The sequence below is a fragment of the Schistocerca piceifrons genome, chromosome 2 (assembly GCF_021461385.2).
Source record: "Schistocerca piceifrons isolate TAMUIC-IGC-003096 chromosome 2, iqSchPice1.1, whole genome shotgun sequence".
NCBI lineage: Eukaryota > Metazoa > Arthropoda > Insecta > Orthoptera > Acrididae > Schistocerca > Schistocerca piceifrons.
Genome location: NC_060139.1, coordinates 849,250,539 through 849,278,387, shown reverse-complemented (window position 1 = coordinate 849,278,387; position 27,849 = coordinate 849,250,539). Strand labels below are relative to the sequence as shown.

At 40.3% G+C, this 27,849-nt stretch overlaps 1 protein-coding gene across 3 annotated transcripts in view; it reads right to left on the bottom strand.

The window, feature by feature from the left end:
- Positions 1-885: 885 nt before the first annotated feature.
- Positions 886-27,849, bottom strand: part of LOC124776315 (alpha-methylacyl-CoA racemase) — a 170,907-nt gene continuing 143,943 nt past the window's right edge. For all 3 annotated transcript variants that reach the window (XM_047251250.1, XM_047251248.1, XM_047251249.1), the window contains exon 6: positions 886-1,414. In XM_047251250.1, coding sequence (XP_047107206.1) covers positions 904-1,414 — 511 coding nt within the window. In that variant the 3' untranslated portion in view covers positions 886-903. The remainder of the gene's footprint in view (positions 1,415-27,849) is intronic.

The window sequence follows — 27,849 nt, the reverse complement described above, 5'->3', positions numbered from 1 at the left end:
CTGCCCAACAACAAGTGTAGTTAGACAACACAGCTGGTGTACAGTGAGCACAGCCCAAGAGGCTGGGTGTAATACGTAATTGAACCCAGTACTCTCAGAGATGGGCTGGAATGCCAGGCAATGGCACATGATGGGTGGCCTCACCCAGCAAATCCAATTTGAAACCGGAACCATCACGGCCTCCTGATGGCTCGTAGATCTTCATTTGTCGATGGTGCTGCTAAATGAAGCTGTAGCTAATTGGTTGCACATCCTACTGATGACTGGCACAGAGACAGCACTGAATGAATGCATGGTTCCAATGGAATAAAGTTACCAACTGAGCGGGGGCATATATGCTTGCCCTGGCCACCTTGAACTGATATAAATTTTTCAAAAAAAAGTGTTTGCTGCTCCAAACAAAACTTCATTTAATTACTTATAAGTGCACCTATCCAGTGTTGAGTGTAATACAAAATATAAAACTGAGTTTTCAAATTAATTACCTACAGTATAAGAGTAGAAACAATTCATTGAGCATCTGCTTTCATGGTCTTATCAAATTTATAAAGCAACAAAGTGTCTTAATATTTTGTTGGTGATATGACCCTCCACTGTGAGGCTGAACTGATAAATAAATATGTATATTTATGGCTCTTTTTTTATGTTTCCAACATGTAATGTTGCAATTACTACTCATTTGTATGCTAAGGTTTTCAATGCTGCAGAAGTCCAAAAATATATTAAAAATCTGTGAATAACTTCTTTTAGGCTAGCATTTTCATAAGACAGTTGTGTTAAGACACAGGCGCTACTCACTTTATTCTTTATTTTTCATATAGATTGCATAAAAATACTTCCATAATGTACACCTGAGAACATAACCATGCTTTTTTTTTTTTTTTTTTTTTTTTTTTTTTTTAATTATATCCTAGATCTTCCCATGTCACATTTAACAATTCCATTTTTATGTAGAGACATAATTTCATCAGAACTGTAATTGAGGCTCTGAAGTATTTCCACAGTGTGCTGTCCATGTTTTGGTTGAGGCTGTGATGCCAAGGAAATCGCTGGTGTTCTGAGAAGCCGTGGTGCAGGTGAAGGAACGGGTACTTGAGAATCTGCAGGGCTAATGAATGCCTTTCTGCTTGCATTATGTGGATGTGTGACAACATCTTCGAGTGATAAGACTGGCGTGACACAAGCATCAAGGCTATCAAATATTTTAACCCATTCTTTCTGTGTTTTCTGAAGGAATTTTTCTTGAAAAATCAGTTTTGCTTCATTGAAATCACCAATATGTGGGCATTCTTCACTAGACAAACCTAATCCTTTGATTAGTTCATCATAGAACTTACTTTCTATAGCACCAACAGCCATGTACTTTCCATCTTTTGTTTCATATACTTCATAAAAATGTACACCAGTGTCTAACCTGCAAGGAGCGTAAAATACAATATTAGTAACTTCCATTAGCTGTGCAATGTCAAGTTAATAAACACAAAGTTACGTTGAAGAATATAAGAAATACAATAAAAATTCTGATTTCTTACAAGATACTACATCTGACAATGGAAACTCCAGGTTGAGATGACCCATTGAGTTTCCGAGAGGCACAACGAAAAGACTGTTACACATTATAGCTTTCAACCAAAGCCTTCTTCAGCACAGCAAAGTACACACACACACACACACACACACACACACACACACACACACACAAAAGCAAACACAGCTCATGTACACATGATCACTACCACTGTCAGCTCTGATCAGAGTGCCAGTGATAATGGTCACAAGTGCATGAGAAGAGCTTGCTTGTGTGAAAGTGTGTGGTGTGTGTGTGTGTGTGTGTGTGTGTGTGTGTGTGTGTGTGTGTGAGAGAGAGAGAGAGAGAGAGAGAGAGAGAGAGTGTGTTTTTCTTTTGCTGAACAAGGCTTCAGCTTAACGCTATAATGTGTAACAGTCTTTTCATTGTGCCTCTCTGCAACTCAATGGGTCATCATTACAGGGAGTTGCAAAATGTCCTCCTCCCAATATTGAAGATACCACATCCTCTAGATCACAATCTTTAAGGAAAAGTCCCTTTTTAGTGTACTGCAGTCTTAAAAGCAATACAAGTTAGAAATAAATACGGTAGTGGAAAGACTTTGGGGGAATATAAATAAAGAAAAAAGTAAAGGTAGCAACTCACCACATACATGAGACAGAGAGTGATTAACAGGCATAAAGCAAGACTAAAGATATTTTTAAGCTTTTGGAGGAGTATGCATCAAAGCTAACAGATTAGGAAAGGATAGATTGCTCTTCAGCACATATATCTACATCTATACTCAGCATGCCATCTTACAGTTTGTGGCAGAGGGTACTTTGTGTGCCACTGTCACTTCCTCCTTTTCCTGTTCCAGTCGTGTACGGTTCACAGTTGCTGGTAAGCTTCTGTGCGGTATTGAATCTCTCTAATTTTATCTTCATGATCTTTCTCTGAGATATACATTGGAGGAGACAATATATTGGTTGACTCTTCCTAGGAACGTGAGCTCTCTTGTCTTTAACATTAGACCATACTGCAATGAATGCCTCTCCTGTAGCGACTGCCAGTGGTGTTGGCTGAGCATCTCCATAATGCTTTTGCACTTTATAAGTGAACCTGTAGTGAAATGTGCTGCTCTTCTTTGGATCTTCTCTGTTTCCTCTGTCAAGCCTATCTGGTACAGATCTCAGACAGATGAGCAATAATCAAGTACTGGTCAAACAAGTGTTGTAAGCTACTTCCTTTGTTGATGGATTACATTACCTGAGGATTCTTCCAATTAATCTCAGTCTGACATATGCCTTACCTGCAATTAATTCTGTGTGTTCATTGCACTTCAAATCACACCATATTCATAGTCATACATATTTTACGGAAGTAACTGCTGCCAGTGATTTTTCTGCAATCATGTAATCATATAATAAAGTGTCTTTCTAATAAATTACATTTGTTTATGTTGCGGTCAATTGCCACTTTCTGCATCAAGTTATTATCGTCTGCATGGCTTCCTGCATTTCAATACAATTTTCTAGCATTGCGACTTCTGTCTACAATTCCGTAATCTGCAAAAAGCCTCATGGAACATTGTCTACTAGGTCACATATATATACTCTGAAAAAATAATGGTCCTATATCACTCTCTTTAAGCACACCTGAAATTACTTTTACACCTGAAGACTTCTGTCCATTCAGAATGACTTGCTACATTCTGTTTGCTAGAAACATTTCAATGCAGTCACACAGTTGGTCTGATATTCTGTACACTTCTATTTTGTCTATTAGGTGGCAGTGTGGTACTGTACTGAATGCCTTCTTAAAGTCAACTAACATGGCAGTTAGCTGGACACTTGCATCTACTACTTTCTGAGTCTCTTGGATGATCACAGCTGGCTGGGTTTCACATGATCATTGTTTCCAGAATCCATGTTGACTCCTACAGGAGGTTTTTGGTCCCCAGAAACATCATAATATGCAAGCATAAAACATGTTCCAAAATTCTACAAGAGGCTGATGTCAGAGATATATGCTTAAAGTTTTGCGCGTCTGTTCAACGACCCTTCCTGAAAACAGGAATGACCTGGGTTTTTTCTAATCATTAGGAATGCTTTACTCCTGTAAATGCATACAGTACACTGCTGCTAGAAGAGAAGCAAGGTCTTTCACATATTCTGTGTAGAACTGAATTGATATCCCATCGGGTCAGTGGCCTTTCATCTTTTGAGCAATTTCAGCTGCTTTTCTCTGCTTTTCTATCCCTTATCACTTATTTAAACAGCTGTCATTTTGCCATTTGTGTGAATATTTATATGAAGGACTACAGTATGATCCTTCTCTGTGAAACAGCTGTGGAAAAAGACTTAGTATTTCGACCTTTTCTGTGCCATCTGCTGTTTCAATGCCATTATGGGCACAGAGTGTCTGGACAGATGGCTTCGATCCATTTACTGATTTAACATAAGACCAGAACTTCTTAGGATTTTCTGTAAAGTCAGTAGATAGAATTTTGCTTTCGAATTTGTTGAACGGTTCACACATAGCTGTCCTTATGCTAATTTTGACTTCATTTATTTTTTGTTTGTCTATGAGGATCTGGCTGTGTTTAAATTAGCAGTGAAGCTCACTTTGCTTTCAGAGAAGCTTTCTAACATGGTAATCAAACCACCTGAAATCTTTTCCATCCCTCACAATTTTGCTCAGCACATACCTGTTTAAAGCATATTGCATGACGCTCTTGGATGAATTTATTCATTGATGCTCAACACTGTCATTACTGGAGATGAAATTTTCATGCTGACCATTCAGCTAATCTGAAATCTATCTTGTCACTCTTGCTAAACATAGAGATCTTCCTACGTTTCTTTATATACATATTTATAGCGATATTCAGCAAAACTGTAATGGCCTTATGATCCATGGTTCCCGGTTCCGTGCCAACTGATTTGAGAAGCTAGGCTCTGTATGTCACCAGCAGATCGAAGATATTACCTTCCTGAGTCCATTCTCCAATGAATCACTTTATGCTCTTTGACCGAGCGAGGTGCCGCAGTGTTTAGCACACTGGACTCGCATTCGGGAGGACGATGGTTCAATCCTGTCTCCAGCCATCCTGATTTAGGTTTTCCGTGATTTCCCTAAATTGTTTCAGGCAAATGCCGGGATGGTTCCTTTGAAAGGGCACGGCCGATTTCCTTCCCCATCCTTCCCTAACCCGAGCTTGCGCTCCATCTCTAATGACCTCATTGTCGACAGGATGTTAAACACTAACCTCCTCCTCCTCTTATGCTCTTTGATCGATTTCACATTACCCCTAGTACCTGTCTGAATCACTTGAGTCTCCCAGTCTATAGCTAGTTAGTTAAAATCACCACCTAAAACTATACTGGCCAGGAAATTTATGTCAAATATTCTCCAAGCTGGTGCTGCTGCTGCTGCTGCTGCTGCTGCTGAGGCAGGCGGCCTATAAAAGAATCCAATGACATGTTTGGTCCACCTTTAACATCTTCAGTCAAATTATTGTGTGTTCTGTATCTGTACTAAGAGCACTCAGTGTTATCATATTTTTTATCCCTATAAGAACACATTGAGGTATTGCCCACTGCTGAAAGTACATCTGAGCTAGCATAGGTGCTTCACCTGTTGGCGTGGTGCCCGATTTCTCTGAGAGGTCTGGACAAGCCGCAAGGTGTTGCAAAGCCACCGCAGCCTGAAGTCTGTCAACTGTGGCCAACATAGCTTCCAGCTGTTTATTAACTAGTGGCCAGTTCCCCTGCATCCATACACAACCAGCATGGCCCCTATCCATCTTTAATCTCAGTATCAACCTAGCTTTGTGATATATATTTCAGCCTGAGTTTAGAATTTCATTTCTCATAACATCTGGTCTCAGCGTGATTTCTGTCCTTAGTACTATGTGGACATTGTTACTATTTATAAGTGAGACTATTTCTGACGCCTTTCAATAGATCAGGCATTAGCTAATACTATGTTAACATTTTCTTTCTCTGATCTGTCATATTGAAATCTACCATGTCTGCACACAAAATGCATCTTATTGGACCTGTGAAGGGATTTCTCTGTCCTAAAAAATCTCCATGTGCACACCACATGTACTCTGTTAACCTGATAGCCACTTCTTGCATGTCTGACCTGTTAAGGAGGGGGAAGGGTGTCTTACATTTCTCCACACAATAGTGCTGGTGAAGAAACTGGCATCCAAGATTGCACAGAATAATCAGAGCCTCTGGTTTAAGCCTTCCACTTAGCCCCAAACCAGAGGACCACAATCAGTTCTGGGAAAGAAGCTATGTAACAATAACTCTGCTGCCACTCTGAGACCAAAGCTAGCTGTCTTCACCTTATCACCAGCTGCATGTAGGAACTGAGGATGGCCTCTGAATGCAGACAGAAGGTGTTATTTGTGCTGACATGAGCTATAATTTGCAGCCAGGTGCACCCAATACACTCAATCGCTGCCAGCTGAGCCTCCACCACATCTCAGATGAGACCCCGTGGCAAGCAGAGTGAACATGCCTCCTTTCTCGACCTGCCTGCTATTTCCCTCAGGGGCTCCATCACCTGCATAACACTGGAGCTCCCAATGACAAGCAATCCCACCCTCTGCACTTGTCCAGACCTTCAGATGTACTTTCAGCAGTGGGCAATACCTCAAACCCATTTTCGATGCACAAGGGTACAGCCATAAAGCCAGAATCCACTTTCACCTTCCACCAAGAGATTTGTGACTGCCATTGTTCGCCAGTCACTGTCAGGCAAGTGTCGACTGGTAGGGGCATGTGAATCTGAAGACGCAACAGCACCTGGGATACCAGGCAGTGCTATAGGTTACAGAAGTGCCAAACCATTCATCTCAGGTGCCGCAAAGCCACCGCAGTGCAGGGTAGCAGCCTGAAGTCTGTCAGCTGTGGCCAGCACAGCTATTTATTGACTAGAGGCCAATTCCCCTGCATCTGTGCACAACCAGCATGGTCTGTATCCATCTTTAATCTCAGTTTTTGTCTGAACCACAAGTAACATAACACTAATCCAAGAAAACAATCTGGTGCAATCTAAGTTCTGCTGCTAAGCTACCTCTAGTCTGTACTACCCAAGAAAGTAACCTCGTATAAAGATAATTCACTAAAATTTAAGCAAAAAGTTTAGAGTAAGTTAGTAAATACTAGTCAGTTCAATAAAATAGGCAGGTAAATTTCACTCATTCACAGATGTACATGAGGAACGGGGACTAAACTAAATTAGATGGACTGCTACAGCTACAGGCATGTAATCTCAGTTCTGCAACAGCCACTATACACAAGAGGCGTTGAGCTGAAGACAGGCACAATGAAAATGACTGCTAGGATATTCAAGTTTTTGGACAAAGTTCTTCTTCAGCAGAAAGCACATACACAGTCACACAAGAACATTTCACACACACTTGGGCACTGTCTCAGGGGATGCTCCAGTGCCCTAAGGCAGTGGCCAAGTGTGTATTAACTTGTGCATGTTTGTGTGCTTTTTACTGCTGAAGAAGGACTTGGTCCAAAATTTTTAATATTTTAGCAATTTTCTCCACTGTGCCTGTGTGTGACTCAGCACCTCCTCTATAGGGCAAGTAGCTCTCTATCCTTTTGATATTATTGTTATTCCATTCTGGACTTTCGATTGTTAGAGAATACACATTCACTTTCATCCCATCAAATACATTGTACCAGCATTACAGGTCAAATGAGATGGGGAATTGTGTCAGGTGGAGTGGGTGAGGAGAGAATGGAGGGGTGAGGAGAATTAGACAATACTAATGTTAATGTTTGATTTAGGATGAAAACAAAACAAATTATTTCATTGATGTGATGTATGAGGAGTGGCTATAAAATAATGGCACTATTTCTGTAAAAAATTTTATTTCGAAATCAAATACATTTAATTATTATCAAGTTCAATATAATCCCCTCTTCTATCCCTGCAATGCCCAGAAGTGAATTCCTTATTGATGGAAACAGTGCTGTAAGTCTTACCCCGTGAGCTCCTTGATGATGAGTGCCACTTTTTCTTTCATTGTTTCAATGGACTGAAATCTTGTTCCATTTAATGCAGATTTGCCCTTGGGGAATACATAAAAGTCACATGGTGCTACGTCAGTTGAATAAGGTGAGTGGTCTAACACTGGGATGCTGTACATCCCTGTAACCCTCTTAACAGACAATGCAGTGTGTTGTCTTGATGCAAAACACAAGACTTGTTCTCCACAATTCAAGTTTTTTTTTTATGGAGCTGAGCAAGAGCCTCAAGGCAGTAATGTCAATTAATAGTTTGTCATTCAAGTACACACTGAATATAGATAGTTCCTTGAATATCTACAAAAACAATTATAATCACTCTAAATCCTGAGTTTTTTCATTCGAGCTTTTTTTGCTCTTGTTGAAATTTGGCCCTTTCAATGCTTGAATTGGCACTTAGTTTCTTGGGTCATAAGGATAAAACCACATGTTATCACTCTCTACAAGAAATTAGGATCATTTTCAGTGCTGTTTAGTGTGTAGGTACAAACATTTTGATGAGCTTCCTGTTGTTCAAATGTGAGAATTTTCAGCGCCAGTTTCACACACACCTTTCATTCGTTATGTGAAATTTTCTTTAGACATTCTTTGTCAATTCCTATAGCTTCAGCAATCAGTCAAATACTAAACCAACGGTCAGATTGAATCAGATTACCTATTTTGTGATATTTTCATCTATTTTTTTATGTTGAAGGGTGTCCCAGGTGCAAGTCATCTTCAATTTCTACTCAGCCATCTTGCATATGCTTGAACCACTCCTAAACTTGCGTACATGATAAACAGTCTTTTCCATACCCTTCTTTTAATGAAAGATAGGTTTCAGTAGCATTTTTTCCAGATTTCATGGGTAAGAAAACTGTTAGGTTGAAAGAAGCTACTACATCCTCAGGTTATACTGTACACCTCCTGTTCATCTGCTAATAGCTTAATATGTACTTCATTACAATTGTATTTTTTGGAGAAAATATTTTTTACATATGTAAATACTGAGTCCTATTTATATCACATTACTACTTGTCATGCAGTTTATAACTAACCTTGGTGCTTGCACCATAGCTGACTTAATATTTTGACCCCTGAATCACAGAATTTGTATAAAGAGTGGCTAATGAGGTATGTTTTTAATTTTCTTTTGAACTGATAGGGATTACCAATTTCTTGCTTTATGTTTACTACAGAGAGGACATAAGTAGATGAGGAGGCAAACTCTGTATGAAAATTATTTTTTGCCTTGTGTTGTGACTGTCTACATTACAGTGCAGCTGAATTTGATTTCTACACTGAAGAGCCAAAGGAAGTGGCGCACCTGCCTAATATAATTTAGGGCCCCCATGAGCACACAGAAGTGCTGCAACATGATGTGGCATGGACTCGGCTAATGTCTGAAGTAGTGCTGCATTGAATTGACACCATGAATCCTGCAGGGCTGTCCATAACTGTAAGAGTATGAGGTGGTGGAGATTTCTTCTGAACAGCACATTGCAAGGTATCCCAGATATTCCAACAATGTTCATGGATGGGGAACTTGATGGCCAGTGGAAGTGTTTAAATTCAGAGTAGTGTTCCAGGAGCCACTCTGTAGCAATTCCAGAAGTGTGAGATACCGCATTGCTGGAATTGCTCAAGTCCATCGGAATGCACAATGGACATGAATGGATGCAGGTGACCTGCAGGATGCTCACGTGTGGTCACCTGTGAGAGTTGTATCTAGATGTATCATGGGTCCCATTTCACTCCAACTGCACACGCCTCACACCATTACAGAGCCTCCACCAGCTTGAACAGTCCCCTGCTGACATGCAGGGTCCATGCATTCATGAGGTTGTCTCCATACCCGTACACATCCATCCACTTGATACAATTTGAAACGAGACTCATCTGACCAGGTAACATGTTTCCAGTCATCAACAGTCCAATGTCGAAGTTGACAGGGCCAGGCAAGGTATAAAGCTTTGTGTTGTGCAGTCATCAAGGGTAAACAAGTGGGCCTTCACCTCCAAAAGCCCACATCAATGATATTTCATTGAATGGTTCGAATGCTGACACTAGTTGATGGCCCAGCCTTTAAATCTACAGCAATTTGTGAAAGGGCTGCACTTCATCTTTTTCCAGCCACAGCGATGTCAGAGATTTGATGTTTTACCAGATTTCTGATATTTATGGTACACTCTTGAAATGGTCATGTGGGAAAATCCCCACTTCATTGCTGCCTCGAGATGCTACGTTCCGTTGTTCATGCACTGACTACAACACAATGTTCAAAGTCACTTAAATCTTGATAACCTGCCATTGTAGCAGCAGTAACCAATCTGACAACTGCGCCAGACACTTGTCTTATTTAGGCATTGCAGATCACAGCACTGTATTCATCCTATTTACATATTTCTGTATTTGAATATGCATGCCTATACCAGTTTCTTTGACCTTCAATGTATTGTCAGCAACAAAAACCTTTAAGGAGTAAGTGAATTTTGTTGCAAGGGACTGAGAGAGTAGGTATGGCATAAGGATGGACCAAGAAGTTTTGTACAAGTAGTTTGGATGTATAGTGGACTACCACTTTGGGAAAGATTATGTTCCTCATTTCTGAGAATGACGATAAGTAGTCAAGCCCATAGTGTTCTAAAAATTTATTCCAGACTAGCTATTATCCATGGGTGCCCTCGCATATCAGTAGCTTTTTTTTATGATGAATGATGGTGAGTAAATAAACTACTGAATGTACAGTCTGTCCTCAGCAAACAGTGACAATGGTCGTGTATGTGTGAATTGTGTTCGAGTGAATGAGTGTGTGTATGTTGTCTAATTCAGAAGAAGGGCTTTAGGCCAAAAGTTTACTTGTTTAGCTGGCTTTTTGTTGTGCATGTCTGTGATTTACCATATCCAATATATGGTGAATAGCAATGTATCCTTCTCATAATATTGTCATTATTCTATCCTGGATTTTCCATTGTGATAATGAAGTAGCTCTACATTGTACAACATGTACATTATGCAACAAATACTGTGAAAGCATGAATTAAACACATTGCAGATTGTATAATCATTGTATTTATGCTTTGAATCCTATCACATAACACTTATCAACCAATAAAAGCATTTTCATTGGTATGGCAAAGAACAAAAATCAAAGAGAAATAGCTTTTCCAAAGAGTAAATATTTTTCCCTAATTCATATAATATTCTTAAAATTGTATTAAAATGCTTCCTAATGAAGCCTATGTTCTTGCTTAGCATTCAAGCTATCTCCATACCAAATTTAATCAAAATCTGTCCAGTTGGTTAGTTGTGAAAATGTAACAGAGTTACTTTTGCATTCATAATATTAGTATGGACAGAACTTCATTTATGGTATTCTTTGTTCTTTAAATGATACGATTTTGATTAAATGAAACCTGTATGATGCCCCATGCTATGGTAAAGCAAGTTTTGTAGATTAGTATGTTCAAACAGAGAAACAGACAGATATGATGATTTTAGATAAAACTTTAAATCACATATTTTTTCCACAATCCAATTTTGAGGAACTAAAGCCTATATGGTGCCCCAAGCTATGCTCACTTTACCTGCGAAAATTCTATGAAAGTTCATCAAACAGTTTTAGAGAAGCAAATTCAAACAGACAGACATGATAGTTTTACAGGTTTATTATTAGCATTGATATGATGATTAAGATATGGCTTTTTAAATATTTTGGCACAAGTAATTTATAACAAAATGAGTTTTACACTTCAACTTACTGTTTGTGGACTGCATTGGACACAATCCTCCATGCAAGCTCTCACATCATTTATGGCATGGATACTGTTAGGACTTATTACATTGGCTCACATTAGTATTATTAGACATGAGTCACTTTCCAATGAGAGCAGAGAATGAAATAGCTTGCCTTGACATTTTATACTCAGCATGAATTGATTTGCATGCAGTCATAGTAACAATATGTCGGTTCCATAAGTCAATGAATAATACCACTTATTACGCACTGCGTGTGCTCTTTTGGACAAGTCCAAAAGAAAAGACACCACTCTTGATCCTGCAGTTGTACTTGTAGATGATCAAATGAAAAATTCTGACATCGGCCACAAATGGGGACTGCAGAGACAAGTGAAAATTTGTGCTGGATCGGGACTTGCATCTGGATTTCTCAGTTTATGTGAGTGGTCACCATAACTGCTTCGGCTACCTGAGCACTTTTTCCGTCCAACCCAAATTTCCAACATCTCACACACTGCTTACATCCAGCATACTCACTACTTGCACGCATCACACGGGATTTCTGCGAGAGTTCAGGAAAGAGTGTACATTTGCATTGAAATTATCTTAATGGGCATCAAGTCGTATATATTTATATATGTATGGTGGACAGGGGGAGGTAAGTAAGTAGTGGTGACAAGTGGGAAATTTGGGTCAGACAGAAAGCGTGCTCAGATAGCCGAAGCGGTGAAGGTGACTGCTCACATAAAGTGGGAAATCCAAGTCCAAGTCCAAGTCTGGCACAAGTTTTCACCTGTTAACAGTAAATTCATTTCAGTGCCCAACTGTGGATTATGTCAGAATTTATTTCATTTCATCAACAATAGCACTGTTTTCTTGAATACTTTTCCTTCATTACATTAGTGATAACTGGTCTGCATTAAACTTATGTCCTTCTACAAGCTACGCTAACCTGGGAAGCACAGAGACTCGCTCATTTGCTTTCAGAAAACAAGCCAATCCTGATTATAAAAGGTAGGATCGGCAGTGTAAAAGTTTCAGATAAAATAGTAATTGATAGCCATTCCTTGCAGAAATTACATAAAAAGGGATATTTAAAATACACTGATGGAAAAAAATTGCAGCATCAAGAAGGAGCTGTGCAACATAAACAAAAGTTGGTAGGTGTGTTTCTACATCTGAAAGATGATGTTTATTAAAATTTCGAGCATGTCACACAAGGGCAACATTACTAGCACCACTACGACAATGCAAATCACGTCTGCTTCAAGTACCAATGTAATGATCGTGAGCATTAGTCACCTTATAGATTGGAGGCAATGAGTTGATATAAGTCGTGAATACCTTTAAGATGACAAAGACGCCATTATCAACACCTCACTGATTTTGAACAAAGTTGTGTAATTGGCTACAAGAAGCTGGATGTTCCTCCTGCACTACTGCAGAAAGATTTGGCAGGGATCTAACCACTGTACATGACTGCTGGCAGCACTGGTCACAAGAATGTACGGTTGCAAGAAGGTCGGGCTCAGGACGTCCATGTGACACTACTGTGAAGGAATGTCATTGTGTTTGGTGTATGGCTCTGGTACATAGTGCTGCATCTGGAGCAGTAAGTTGAGCAACAACTGGCACCATAGTGACACAACAAACTGCCAGAAACCAATTACTTTAAAGGCAGATGTGAGACAGATGCCCTGTAGTGCGCATTCCACTGACCCCAAACCACCACCATTTGTGACTTCAGTGGTGTCAAGCAAGAGATCATCGGAGGGCAAGGTGGAGGTCTGTTGTGTTTTCTGATGAAAGCTGGTTCTGGCTCAGTGCCACTGATGGCCATGTCTTGCTTAGAAAGGGGCCAGCTGAGGGCCTGCAACCAATCTGTCTACATGCTAGACGCAGTGGACCTACACCTGTAGTTAGGGTCTGGGGTGCAATTTTTTATGACAGCAGGAGTACTCCCGTAGTTATCCCACACACTCTGACAGCAAATTTGTACCTACATCTGGTGATTCAACCTGCTGTGCCAGAATTCATAAGCAGCATTCCAGGCAGTGTTTTCAGACAGCATAATGCTCGCCCTCGTACTGCTGTTGTAATCCAAAAGGCTCTACAGAGTGTCAAACACGTTGCCTTGGCCTGCATAGTCACCATATCTGTTCCCATTCGAGCACATGTGAAACACCAGCAGAAAACATCTCCAGCATCATTCACAATCAGGTTTAACTGATTGTGTATCAACTGACAAAATGCAACAGGCAGCCCACAAATCGACATCCAGTACCTCTACAACACAAGGCATGCACATTTGCATGCCTGAATTCAACATTCTGGTGGTGACACTGGTTATTAATGTACCAGCATTTCACATTTGCAATGCCTTACCTCATGCTTTCATTAACCTGTGATCTTGCAATGTTAATCACTTACATATGCTACATAGACAAATTTATTCCCAAAATTTCATTACTTTTTGGTGTTGTGATTTTTTCCAGCAGTGTATATCATTCAAAAAGTTGGGCAAAACGCTAAAAGCTCTGGTGACAGATATTGTCAAGTTCTTACACTTAGGAGGATAATGGATAAGAGGGGTGCTCCTTTGCAATTGGTTCATAGGGGGGTGACCATAGGATTAGTGCTGTGTGTGTGTGTGTGTGTGTGTGTGTGTGTGTGTGTGTGTGTGTGTCAATATGGCATAGGAAATCTGTTCGTGGACTAGGTTTGGGGCATAATGGCTGTCTGTGGAAGCCATAGGAAGACTTCAGTATACTGGACCTAGGAATGTTCACCACTGCCAACTCACTGTTCCTAGGTGCCTGACTATGAGAGAGACTTTTTACTGTAGAAGGGATGGCAGGTATCAAAATGGTGGCACTGTAGACATTTAGTTGGTTTGGTTGAAACAAACGTTTGTCATGGAAGTATCAGTAGCATGGAGGACAAGGTAGATGTCAAGCTAGGCTCAGGAGTATCCAAGTGAACCATGTAGGGGAGATGAAGTTGATTCTGCGGAGGAACAGAGGCTGGATCTACATCATAAAGATATCATCAATGAACCTAAATCAGACAAGGCGTTTGGGGGTCTTTATTAGCTATGCAGATTTCCATAGATTGCCAATAAACAGGTTGACATATCGATGTACCATATACATACTCATGGCCTTGTTGTGGATTTGTTTCAGTATCTTCCCCACAAAAGAGATGTAGTTATGGGTAGGGATATAGTTTGCCAGATGTAAAAGCAATGAGGTGGTGGATTTGGAGTTGGCTGGGCATTGGGGAGGTAGGGTTCAATGATAACATCATAGGCATGGGGAATATTGGTGTACGAGGATGTCGTTTCAACAGTGATGTGTAGGAATCTAGGTATTAATGGGATGGATGATTGAATTGTAGTCTGTCTTAAAGTTGTGGATGGATGTTCTTATCTATTGAACAGTTTTTTTTATGAGGTAGGAACCTAGGAAAGGGGAGAGGGGGAGGGAGAGAGAGGGAGAGAGAGAGAGAGAGAGAGAGAGAGAGAGAGAGAGAGAGAGAGAGAGAGAGACCAAATTGGAGGTAAGGACAGGCTTTACCCTCCAAACCTAGTCAACAGATTTTCCATGCCATATCCTCATGTGCTTCTAATCCTATCACCCCACAAACCAGTTGCAAAGGAGCACTCCCTCATTACCCCAAATGAGGGCTTCTTGTACTAATCATCGTGTCCAGAAATGAGGAACACCCTACCCACGGTCCTTCCCAAAGTGACATCCCACTGTCCACTTAAATTATAAAACATCCTGGTCCATCCGATGCCACACCTACTCCCATCCCCTTGCCAAATGGTTCATATCCCTGTGGCAGACCCAAGTGCAAGTTCTGTCCTAAGCACTGTGAGGTAACGGGCGAGTTGTGGGGCCCTGAAAATATTCGAAGTTCAGAGTTAGCATGGCCGGAGAGAGAGGGGTAGCCCCAGCTCATGGTACAGGCCAACTGCGTGGCTGGGAATTCCATGTTGACCCAGTGTCGAGGACTGTGCTTTGTGTCAATGAAGGAGATTTGTATGCTGGGAGTACCAAAGATGGCGGACTTTGTGAAACCACAATGGCAGACATTTCACAGTTCATGTAGAAATTAATGACAGCCAGAGGAATCATGATACCTCAAAAAGAAACATGTACATTACCCATTCCCACTATTTGCGTGACGATTCTGATGGTGTAATCAGATTTTCAATATCTTTATTAGTTTAAAGTTTAATATCTGACTGTAACACCCAGCAACGAATTTCCAAAATCTAAACAGTTCATCTGATTTTGTCGATTGACGTGTCTTTATAAAGCAATCAGTGCAAACCTAAATTGGTATGAATTATAGGCGTGTAACTTGAATTGTAGATGAGTTATTGGAGATCAAAGTGGGCGATTACTATTGATCACATCAGGCCATAAGTACTCCACAGTTACACAAAAAATTGGTAGCAGCATGCTTATAAATATATTTATTTGTCTATGTCTTTGTTTATATCTGATATATACTATTCTTGAAGAAATTGGTCAAATATTTACTGTGTTTAGAAAGTACATTGACATTAGGCTACTGGCCTGCTTTTGTTTCTGTTCCTTTGATATATGTTTATTTGATTTATTTATGGATCTGATAATGTGTGTTAGAGCGTGTTTATGGTCCAGCCATAGGAATATTTATTTCCAGTACTTCGTATGTGTTTCAATATGTTTGTGAGTGTGAGTTGGCTTGGAGACATAGCGGGAATGCTCTAGCCAATCACAGTGCTTGTTACTACGGTAGGCGACTACCGAAGAATAGAGAGACTGCATGGAAGTGGGGGAGGAGCATCGGGTTGCAGACAGGACATGGGGAGTGCTGGATGGGAAGCAGTGACAGTCGGTCGCAGGAACTACATGGAGTGTTGAGCAGTTTGCGCGTGGATGCAAGAGTCAGAAATATTGTGTAGTGCCGACCTGTGCACTTGTGAGATTCTCGTGGCTTCTGCAGTGAAGACGTAGTATGTGTTTAGAAGTGAATATTTCACGAGATATGTTGTTGAACATAACTAGAGGGTGACTCAAATGAAAACCTTAAATTTGTAATAAATTGAAATTTTGCGCCTTTACCCTGTAAGTTGGTAAGCATGCTACAAACAGCGAGCAGAATGGCCTGTAGGTGTCAGCGTAGTGCAGATGCACACATATCGTCGCAGTATCAGTATAAAGATGGCCACCCCACTTGCAACTTGAACCAGGGAAGAACAGCGTTCTGTCATTCGATTTTTGCGTAGTGAAGGTGTGAAACCTATTGAAATTCATCGATGAATGAAGGTTCAGTTCAGTTAAGCATGTTTGTCACAGCAGCAGGTCTATGAATGTAGTAGGAAGTTCACAAATGGTGTGACTTCAGTGGAAGATGCTCCTCGTCCAGGTCAGGCACAATGAGTTGTGACTCCACAGAACATTGCAGCAGTTGAAACCACAGTGAAGGAAAACTGCCAAGTGACACTGAATGACATTGCAGCATGTTTACAGATTAGTCATGGGTCAGCTCACCACATGGTGCATGTTGTGCTCCAGTTTCACAAAGTGTCTGCACGATGGGTTTTCACAAAGTGTCTGCACGATGGGTGCCATGGCAGCTGACTCCTGAAATGAGAGAACGACGTGTTGATGCTTGTGAAGAACTTCTTTGGTGCTTTGGACGAGAAGGTTATGGCTTCCCTGCAAGAATTGTTACTGGGGACGAAACCTGGGTTCACTTCCACCAACCGGAAATGAAGAGAGCGAGCAAGGAATGATGCCATTCCTCATCACCAAAACCAAAGAAGTTTCGAACAGAACCATCAGCAGGGAAGGTTATGCTGACTCTCTTTTGGAACAAAAAAAGACGTCAGTTTGGCACATTACATGCCTAAAGGGACCACTGTCACCAGTGCATCATACACAGATCTCCTAAAAAATCATCTGCAGCCTGCAATCAAATCAAAGCGACATGGATTGCTGTCAGCAGGTGTCCTTTTGCAACATGACAATGCAAGGCCCCACACTGCCCGTACAACAGTTGCAACAATCACAGACCTACATTTTGAGTGTCTTCCTCATCCACCATACTCACTAGATCTTACCCCAAGTGATTTCCATATGTTTGGACCACTCAAAGATGCAATGGGAGGAAGGCAGTTCCGTTCTGATGAAGAGGTACGCCACGCGGTGCATGAGTGGTTGCGCGGACTGCCAAAAGAATTTTTTTCTAAAGGAATTTATGCACTTTGTAAGTGCTGGAGGACTTGCATTGAGCATGGGGGAGATTATGTTGAAAAGTGATACAGCTTTGTACCACTTCTGCACAATAAACAATATTTTAAAAAATATTCAAGGTTTTCATTTGACTCACCCTCCTAACTAAGTGCAGTAGGACTCCACTGTTTCCCTCTTATTCAACTTATATTTTATTTAGTTGCTGGACCATCAACACCAATAAGTGTTTTGCAGTAATGAACAGCATTCTTAAAGGTACTTCTGCTATCATACTCATCATTTAAATTTGTTAAAGATAGTACCCATAGATTTTATTTAATTGCAATCTTTCATTTACAAATTTCTACATTACGTTCAAAATTCACAATCGCCGAGTGATAGGAACCTTCAACCATTCGATTCATGTGTATTTCATATTGTACACTGTAGAGTCAGCAGTATTTGGCTTGTAATGCGGCAACTATGTATCCCAGCCCCTAGACAATGAAACCGGCCAAAACTTTTAATATTTCAGCTCTGAGTCTGAAGGTACATAGTTCAGGGCCACCACATCATTATATTTTTGAAAGCCCGCGATTGGGGGCTCACCCGGGATTTGTGTCCTGCAAAGTGGTAATTCCTTTGGACTCTGTTATTCAGTGTACTATCTGAAGTATTAAAACCTCTGCAAAACCAGTAGAGATTTCTGTAGAGTGAACATCTCACAAAACACAGTGTGACATCTGTTTTTTCTTCCGCAAGTAGGTTTCTGGAAATAGTGAAATTATGCGGTAGTTTTCACAACTAACACATGCTATCAATAGAGGTCCTAATCTATCACGTTAAAGGCAATTTGTGTGGGGGCTCAGAGTCTAAGTAAGGTGAGTGCAGGGAATAGGGAACAGTAGCGGTTAGTGTGCTTAACAGACAGCTGTATCGGAGATGGTTGGAACAGGCGATAACCGGCAGCAGCTACAGTTACTTCAGGTGACTTCTCCAGTGGCAGACGCAGAATAACAGCAGTACAACAGCAGCACCTTTGAGTACTCCAGGGCAATCTTCAATGTCGACATCCACTACAGCTGACAGCATCACCGTGGCAGAGAAAACAATGTCAGATCAGGTAAGTGCCTGCTCAAATAGTGAGATAGTGTTTAACTCTGAAGTTCAAGCTCTGGTTATAGATCTCATGAATATAAAACAGTCACCTAGTATGTGTAATTCTGAAAATGGAAGTGAGCCGGTCAGTCCGAAATCAGAGCGCGAAATTGTAACTAGTAGGAATTCAGGCAAGGGGAATGAATGTGGGGGAGATATGATGTCTCAGCCAATGCAAGTGATCCAGGGATTGGGAAATAATATTAATACAATGGCAAATAATATCAGTACAATTCGAACAGTTACGGATACAATTCGGACTGATACGGGTACAATGCAAAATGAAAGGTATCGCTATGAAAGAGGAAGTTGAAAAAATTATGGGTAACCTTGAAAAAGCAATTGATGATAAATTAAAATGTGTCTGAGTGGATATGGGGTAAGTTATAGATGAAGTTGTAATAGTAAAATCTAAAATCGAATCAGTGGAAAAAGATCTTTGGAAAAAAAATGGATAAGATACAGACGGAGCTTGGGGGCAAGGTAAGCGACTGTATCAAAGCACAAGATGCTTATAAAAGCAATATAAATTTAACAATTAGTGACACTGCCAATCGTGTAGGTGAGGGGGAGAAAGAGGTGTGCAAAATTAAAGATAAAATAGTGAAAATGAATTTAAAAAACAAATGCAACAGATAAAAAGTGATTTAAATTCGTTAGCCTCCCAACAGACCATGTTGGTTATAAATATACCTTGGGCAAATATCGGATCTGTGAAATGTTTCACAGATGACGGAAGATATCACCCAATAAATTTCTTGGCTGCATGTAGGGACACTTTTGTTCACAGCATGTCGGACGAAGCGAAAATAAAATATGTTAAATGGTATTTGGAGGGAGACCCACAGTCTCGGGCAAATGTTAAATGTAGTTCATGCGAATTGTACGAAGTGTTTGAAAAATGTGTTTTTTGAATAAATTTTGGAGTGAGGCAAAACAGACATGGATCCAAAATGAATTTTTAAACGGGCCTAGTTACAGGTATGGTAATGGGATGATGAGAGATCTTTGCAAGCGCGAACTTGGCAAGTTTATGCACGTGAAACATCCATTGGGGGTTTTAATGGAAATCACCACGTTAAAAAGGCTATTACCCTAAAATTTGCAGTGGGATCTTGTCCATAGTCCATGTGATTCCGTGGATGAATTTCTAGAATTCATAGAAAAATTAGAGAGGGCTTTGAATTTCAAACCTCAGAGCAAACCGGGTGGTAGTTATCAAAACGAGAATCCAAATAATCATCACCAAAATAATAATCGTGAGAGAAATCAAAGGAATTCTCAGGGAGATAGTAGCTGGAATGAGCAGGATGGTTGGAGAATGAACAGGAGTGATAACTTCCATGAATAGGACCCAAGTAAAGAATGCATATTTGACGGGGGAAATTCGTGCGAAGTGCAGTCATGTAACAACCAGTCGGGAAACTGATGTTCGCCACATCTCAGGTCCGGGGATGGCGATCTGAACAGGCGATGAAAAGAACTGGAGATAATCATAATGGTAGAAATGTTGATAGGTTTGGAGAAAGGCAACAAATATGTAATATGGAGTACGTTAAAGAGGATGGCTATATAGGTGGCTCTTCCAATAAAAGCAGGCATAAATGGTGGAAGCAGAGATTTGAGAGAGATTTAAGTAAAAGTAATAGGAATGAATTTGCGGGGAATGATGTAAGTTATGGATGTGGTGTGAATGGTGATGAATGGAAACATTCAGTGGTTCAAAAAGAAGTTAAAGAGGAGATGAATTTTGTGAAAGCAAATTGTGTGAAGAGTACTGAAGAGGTATTAACAAATAGTAGCAATTGCAGTAAGGATGGTGTTGCAGCAGCAAGTATTTGTGAGTTGGCGAAAAGCATCAATGTTAGTGCAGGTGGCGTAGCTTTGGTCTCGCCAGCTGAAAGTGAGGGTGATTGTGTTTCAGCAGTGTCAATGTTACAAACGGAGGCTTAGCACTGGTCTCACCAGCATTTGAAGTTAAAAATGTATTGGCAGAGGTAGATAATTTCTGTTTAAAGGAACCGAGTAATGGTAATTTATGTAATAATGTAAAAGCCACTGGTATTGATACTTTGGAGGAAGGAATTTACGCGTTTCTAGTCACGAATAAAAGCAAAATGAAACTTATTGATAAATTTGTGGATCTAAAACGTTTGTCAGAGTATAAATGTGAGAATGTATGTAGAGCAGGATCGAGGTTTAATCTGGATGAAAAGTGTGTAGAAATGGTAGTGTGTCCTGATTTTTGTCTGACTACAGCGGAATGTAGCAAGTCTGGAAGTCCCAAATTGTATGACAAGGCAGCAGCAATTTGTGTGATGTAGCAGCGGAGGATAAAGTTGTGTTCAATTCACATAAAGTTAATTTGTTGATGGAGGAAAGTAAGGTTTCTAATGTGAATTTATCTAGTGATTTAAATGGTGTATCAGCAGATAAGGTTGCTGAGATGAATATTTATGGTGATGATGGTTTAGGCATCAATGTATTATTTCAGGAAGATAAAATGTTTAACAGTGAATTGATGTGTAATTTTGTTGAAGCTGCTAGTGTCGATACTTTGGAGGGGAGAAACAGTAAAGTTGTGCATGCTGTGGGTAGTGAATCAGCAAAAGATGTGGAAGAACTAACAGAAAATTTAGAGAGGGCTGAAGTAAATAGTGTAGATGGAGATATTTTGTTTAATGAAGTTTGTATGAATTGGTATATGAAGGAGGAGCGTGACTTTAGTGTGACTGATTGGCATTGGTACGGTAGAACGTTATGGTCGTTACTGCTGAATATGTGGAAATGAGAGTAGTTTAAAATTGCTAGAGGTTTAGAAAAGGGAAGGAATGAATTTGGGGCGAAGGAAATATTTAATGAATTATTTTGGGATAGGCACTTGGTGCAGGGAGTGGCAACTGACCCTTAACATTGACAAATGTAATGTATTGCGAATACATAGAAAGAAGGATCTTTTATTGTATGATTATATGATAGTGGAACAAACACTGGTAGCAGTTACTTCTGTAAAATATCTGGGAGTATGCATGCGGAACGATTTGAAGTGGAATGATCATATAAAATTAATTGTTGGTAAGGCGGGTACCAGGTTGAGATTCATTGGGAGAGTACTTAGAAAATGTAGTCCATCAACAAAGGAGGTGGCTTACAAAACACTCGTTCGACCTATACTTGAGTATTGCTCATCAGTGTGGGATCCGTACCAGATCGGTCTGATGGAGGAGATAGAGAAGATCCAAAGAAGAGCGGCGCGTTTCGTCACAGGGTTATTTGGTAACCGTGATAGCGATACGGAGATGTTTAATAAACTCAAGTGGCAGACTCTGCAAGAGAGGCGCTCTGCATCGCGGTGTAGCTTGCTGTCCAGGTTTCGAGAGGGTGCGTTTCTGGATGAGGTATTGAATATATTGCTTCCCCCTACTTATACCTCCCGAGGAGATCACGAATGTAAAATTAGAGAGATTAGAGCACGCACGGAGGCTTTCAGACAGTCGTTCTTCCCCCAAACCATACGCGACTGGAACAGGAAAGGGAGGTAATGACAGTGGCACGTAAAGTGCCCTCCGCCACACACCGTTGGGTGGCTTGCGGAGTATAAATGTAGATGTAGATGTAGATGTAGAACATGAGATTAAGGGATGAATAGAACAGGATGTGTGTATGCTAGAATTGGAAGAGGAGAGACGAGACGTAGAAAATGATTTATTAAGGGAGAAATATTTAGAATGAAAGGAAATGGTACATGTACAGCTAATTATTGAAATTAAAGTTGGCAAAGAAATGCTAGAGACACTTCTAGATTCAGGTAGTAATGTGTCAGCATTGACAGAAAGTTTTATGAACATGATCAAAAATAGGAAACTAGTAATCTTCCCAGTCACTAGCGTTCAGATTAAAATGGCAGATGGTGGTATGAGTAAGCCAATAAGACAATAAATACTTTTAGAATTTAAATTTGGAGAAAATAAATTTGAGGTATAATGTTTTGTAGCGAGTGGTTTAGTAAAGGAGGTAATTCTAGGAACTGACTTCCTGTGCAAATACAATACTTCGTTTAATTGTGTAGGGAAATGCCCAGAATTTGAATTTCAGAATGAAAAAGGGCAAGTAAAATTTAAAAGACTTTTAAAAGGTGAAATTCAGATTGCTCATGCCATTGCTACTGAGGGTTGGAGTGAGGAAGTCGATATGCATAACAGAATTAAGGAAGTGATTGATGCAGTCAAGGGTATATCAGAAGGAGAAAAGGAAGAGTTGTGTGGGTTGTTGTATCGCAACGTGGACATGTTCTTGGATCGACCTGGTCAAGTTACCAATTTTGAGTACTCTATAAAAGTGAAACCTCACAAACAAAGTGCAAACTGTATGTAATACCTATAGCTGATTGGGATGCCATCAGCGTTCGATTAAAACAAATGTTGGATTGGGGTATAGTCGAACAATGTAGGAGAGATTACTGTAATCCTATCATTATTGTTAAAAAATGTGATAACTTGGTCAGAATTAATAAAGTAATTGCAAGGGAATTAGACCAGCCAGGCAATATGAAGGAACTGCTACAGAATTTTAATAATATGAATTTAATGTCCAGTGTTGGTCTGATCTTGGGATTTTGGCAGATCCTGTTGGCAGAGGAAGGCAGAAGGTACACTTCTTTCCTTTTTGAAGGGTGAAGCTACCAGTTTAGGGTAGTACCATCCGGATTTACAATTTCTGTGGCAGTTTTTGTAAGAGCATTGAGTCAAGTCGTGGGGAGGGTCTAATGAGCAAACTTACGATATACATAGATGATATATTGATCGCTACAGAAATGTGGAATGAGCATTGTCGAGTTTTGGAGGAGGTACTCGCGGCTCTGAGATGAGGTGTAATGACTTTAAAACTCCCAAAATGTGAGTTTATTCGAGCAGAATTCAATCCCTTGGGCATATCCTTACTTCGGAAGGAATTTTACCTAGTTCTGAAAAATTAAAGTCCATTGCCAAATGTAATAGACCCAAAATTTGGAAATAACTGAAGTCACACTTGGGCTTGTGTGGTTTCTACAGAAAATTCTTGGGGGAGGGAGGAATGAATCTTCTGAATTTAGGCGAATTGTTTAAGAAAAATGCAGCTTGGAGGTGGAACAAGGAATGTCAAATGGAATTCCAGGGTATAAAAGACAAATTGTGCAATAGTAAGATGTTGTACTACCCAGATATGAATATCCCTTTCTGTTTAGTGTCAGACAGTTTGGGCTAGGGAATAGGTTGTGAGCTATTTCAGGAAAAGCTAGTCAATTGAAAAATTGAACACCGTAATGTGGCATTCTCCAGCCTTATGCTAAATAAGCACAAACGGGGATAAGCATATTAGAGAAGAAGATGCTCGCGATCGTGCATGGATTTAAGAAATTCTGCATGTATTTAGAGGGCAGAAAAGTGACAGTGCTGAGTTATCTGCAGGACTGCAGGATACTGAATGACCGCTTACTGCATTGGACAATGTTAATGCAGCAATTCGAATATGAAATCTGCTACATCAAGGGCACAGAAAGTTGTGTTGCTGATGGCTCTGTCCAGATTACCAGTGGGGGCGGAAGACGATGGAAGGGAGGAGCCGAACGAATTTAAACTACTGTATATGAAGGAGGTAGTGGGAGAGAAAGAAATTCGTGAGGTGTGCAAAAGATATGCGGCAAGCACAAAACGATGATCCTGAACTGAAACACATTAAAGTGAATTTCGACAGCAAGGGATATGAGAAAGTACCCAAATATTTTAAGATACACAAGGGAGTGTTATTCCAGCAGAAAGATGACAAGACAGACAAATGGAGACTGTGTTTTCCCAATAGGTATGTGGAACAGTTAATAGACTACATCCATTTAAGTCATGGACATTACGGGGCCAAAAAGTGCACCGAAATCATCAAGGAATAACCGCCCATAAATAAGCTGGCCAGACGGGTCTGTGCACAGCTGGTGGCATGTGACCGTTGCCAATGGGTCAAATACTGCATGACCGCACAATATGGGAAAATGCAAAGCATTGTACCTACTAATGTGGGCGAGTTACTGGCTGTGGACAATTTTGCCCCACTACCCACAGGATGTGGCTGCATGAAGTACATCTTTGCTGTGGTGGACGCGTTCTCTAACTTCATTAAACTGTATCCAATACAGAAAGTGAACACTAAAACGCTGATCGCCAAACTGGAGAAGTATTTCTTCAAGAATATTGTAAAACCAATAAGGCTGTTGCCTGACAACGGATCACAGTTTACTCTGAATGATTAGAACATGTTCATGAATGACCAGGCTGTGCAACATATCCAAATATCCGTTTACAACACTGCGTGCAAACCGTGTGAATGGTATACGTGAGAAGTAGGACGTTTATGTAGGACGTCTGCCGGCAATTGTCATTCCAAGTGGGTGGAGTATGTGAGTGCGTTTGAGGATGTACTCGACAGTGTAAAAAGTAAGGCTACGGAGTACTCACCTTTGGAAGTCATGACCGATGTGAAACCAAAAGTTCGTACTCACAGAAACAGTAGAATTCCCGCCGTTAAAAGCTGAATTAGCTGCTGAAAGAGAGCAGGCAGTAACGGCCCACATGAGAAAGTTTGCCGCTGAAATGAAAAGGCAACATGATGGGCGATACAAACCGATGAAGTACAAATTGGGGGACAAAGTGCTTGTACACACCAAAGAGCATTCCAGCAAAGTGGACAGGGAGATCAACAAATTGTTCGAGTTATACTATGGACCATTTGTTGTGGCAGAGTGCCCTCACCCAAATGCATACCATTTAAAATACCCTGTCTCAGGGACACCTTTGGGTCTAAGAAATGTGACAGAGTTGAGGCTGTATATAGAGAAAAGGGGGGGGGGGGGGGGATGAAAAGCTGTTCTAAATTGTAATTACATGTTTTACTTGGGGATTCCTTAGTAATTTGTTAGTTTATTGTGGCACTGTACATGTGCAAGAGGGGCAAGTTTAGGCACTGAGGTTATGTGGAGGTCAGTGACCTCATGGATTTAAGTAAAATTTGTATTAATTTATGCTTTGTATAAGAGTGTGGCAAAGAATTTAGTGGTCAATTTGAAGGGTATTAATATTGTAATTGTATGTGCATGCATTTTTTGGTGCATGGAGGTAGGAAGGATTTATTAAAGTCAATTATAAGAACTTGTGGAAATTTGAGCTTAGTGTGATTCAGTCATTTGCCTTGTGACTTTGTTCTTAAACTATCGTTTTCTACTGGAGGGAATCTTTAGCGAGGATCCTGGTTGGTTTTGGGAAATGGTTTGTTGACGGGTTTCTACTTTTGGTTTTCGTTGTGGACAGATTTGTCATGATAAACAGTGGAGCTCGGAGTTCAGAGGCAGACACGATTTCTGTGAGGCACCTGGTCAAAAGACTGTGTTAGTTGATCTATACTTCGTGCTAAAATCCATGTGAGCATGTACATTACCCATTACCCATTGCCATTATTTGCATGACGATTCTGATGGTGTAATCAGACTTTCAATATCTTTATTAGTTTAAACTTTAGGATCTGACTAACACCCAGCAACGAATTTCCAAAATCTAAATGGTTCATCTGATTTTGTTGATTGATGTGTGTTTAGAAAGCTATTAGTGCAAACCTAAATTGGTATGAATTACAGGCATGTAACTTGAATTGTACACGAGTTATTGGAGGTCAAAGTGGCCAATTACTATTGATCACGTCAGGCCATAAGAACTCCACAGTTACACGAAAAAACGGTAGTAGCAAGCTTATAAATATATTTATTCATCTGTCTTTGTTTATATCCGATATATACTATTCATGAATAAATTGGTCAAATATTTACTGTGTTTTAGAAAGCACAGAGACATTAGGCTACTGGCCTGCTTTCGTTTCTGTTCCTTTGATATATGTTTATTTGATTTGTTTATGGTCCAGCCGTAGTAATATTTATTTAATTTCAAGTTATTTAAATGTATATCCAGTATTTTGTATGTGTTTCAATATATCTGTAAGTGTGCGTTGGCTTGGAGAGATGGCGGGAGCGCTCTAGTCAATCACAGCGCTTGTTACTACGGTAGGTGACTACTGAAGAATGGAGAGACTGCATGGAAGTGGGGGAGGAGCATTGGGTTGCAGACAGGACACGGGGAGTGCTGGATGGGAAGCAGCAACGGTTGGTCGCAGGAACTATGTGGAGTGTTGAGCAGTTTGCGCGTGGTCGCGGAAGATAGAAATATTTCGTAGTGCTGACAAGTGGCACTTGTGAGATTTCCATGGCTTCTGCAGTGAAGACGTAGTATGCGTTTAAAAGTGAATATTTCATGAACTATATTGCTGCTCATAACTAATTACGTGAAGGAGGACTCTATTGTTTCCCTGTTAGTCAAGTTATATTTTATTTAATTGCTGGACCATCGACACCAATAAGTGTTTTGCAGTAATAAACGGCGTACTTAAACGTACTTCTGCTATCATACTCATCATTTAAATTTGTTAAAAATAATACCTGCAGATTTTATTTAATTGCAATCTTTCATTTATAAATTTCTATGTTACGTTCAAAATTCACAATTGCCAAGTGATAGGAACCTTCGACCATTCAATTCATTTGTATATTCATATTGTATACTGTAGACTCAGCAGCATTTGGTTTGTAATGCAGCAACTACGTATCGCAGCCCCTACACAATGAAACCAGCCAAAACTTTTAATATTTCAACTCTGAGTCTGAGGGTACAAAGTTGAGGGCCACACCACATTTTCTATTTGAAAGCCCACAGTGCCCACCCAGCACGTACTGCTCCCACCCTATCAGACGCATATCCTATCCTGTGAGAGGCAGGACCACCTATGGAAGCGGTTTTGCATATATCAGCTCTGTTGTAACTTCTGCACAGCCTTATATGTGGGCACGACCAGCAGCTATCTGTACACCAGAAAGAACGGCCTCTGCCAAATTGAGAACAAGAACAAAGTTGACCATCCAGTGGTGGAACATGCTCTATTTCAGTGGTTGCTTCACAACTTGTGCCATATGGATCCTCCCCAATATGAGCTTCTTTGAACTACATAGATGAGAATTATTTTTACAACACATCCTTCTATCTTGCAATCTTCTTTTCCTAATTTCTGCTGCCCCACACCCACCTCCAGCCCTATCTTCTTCCCTCCC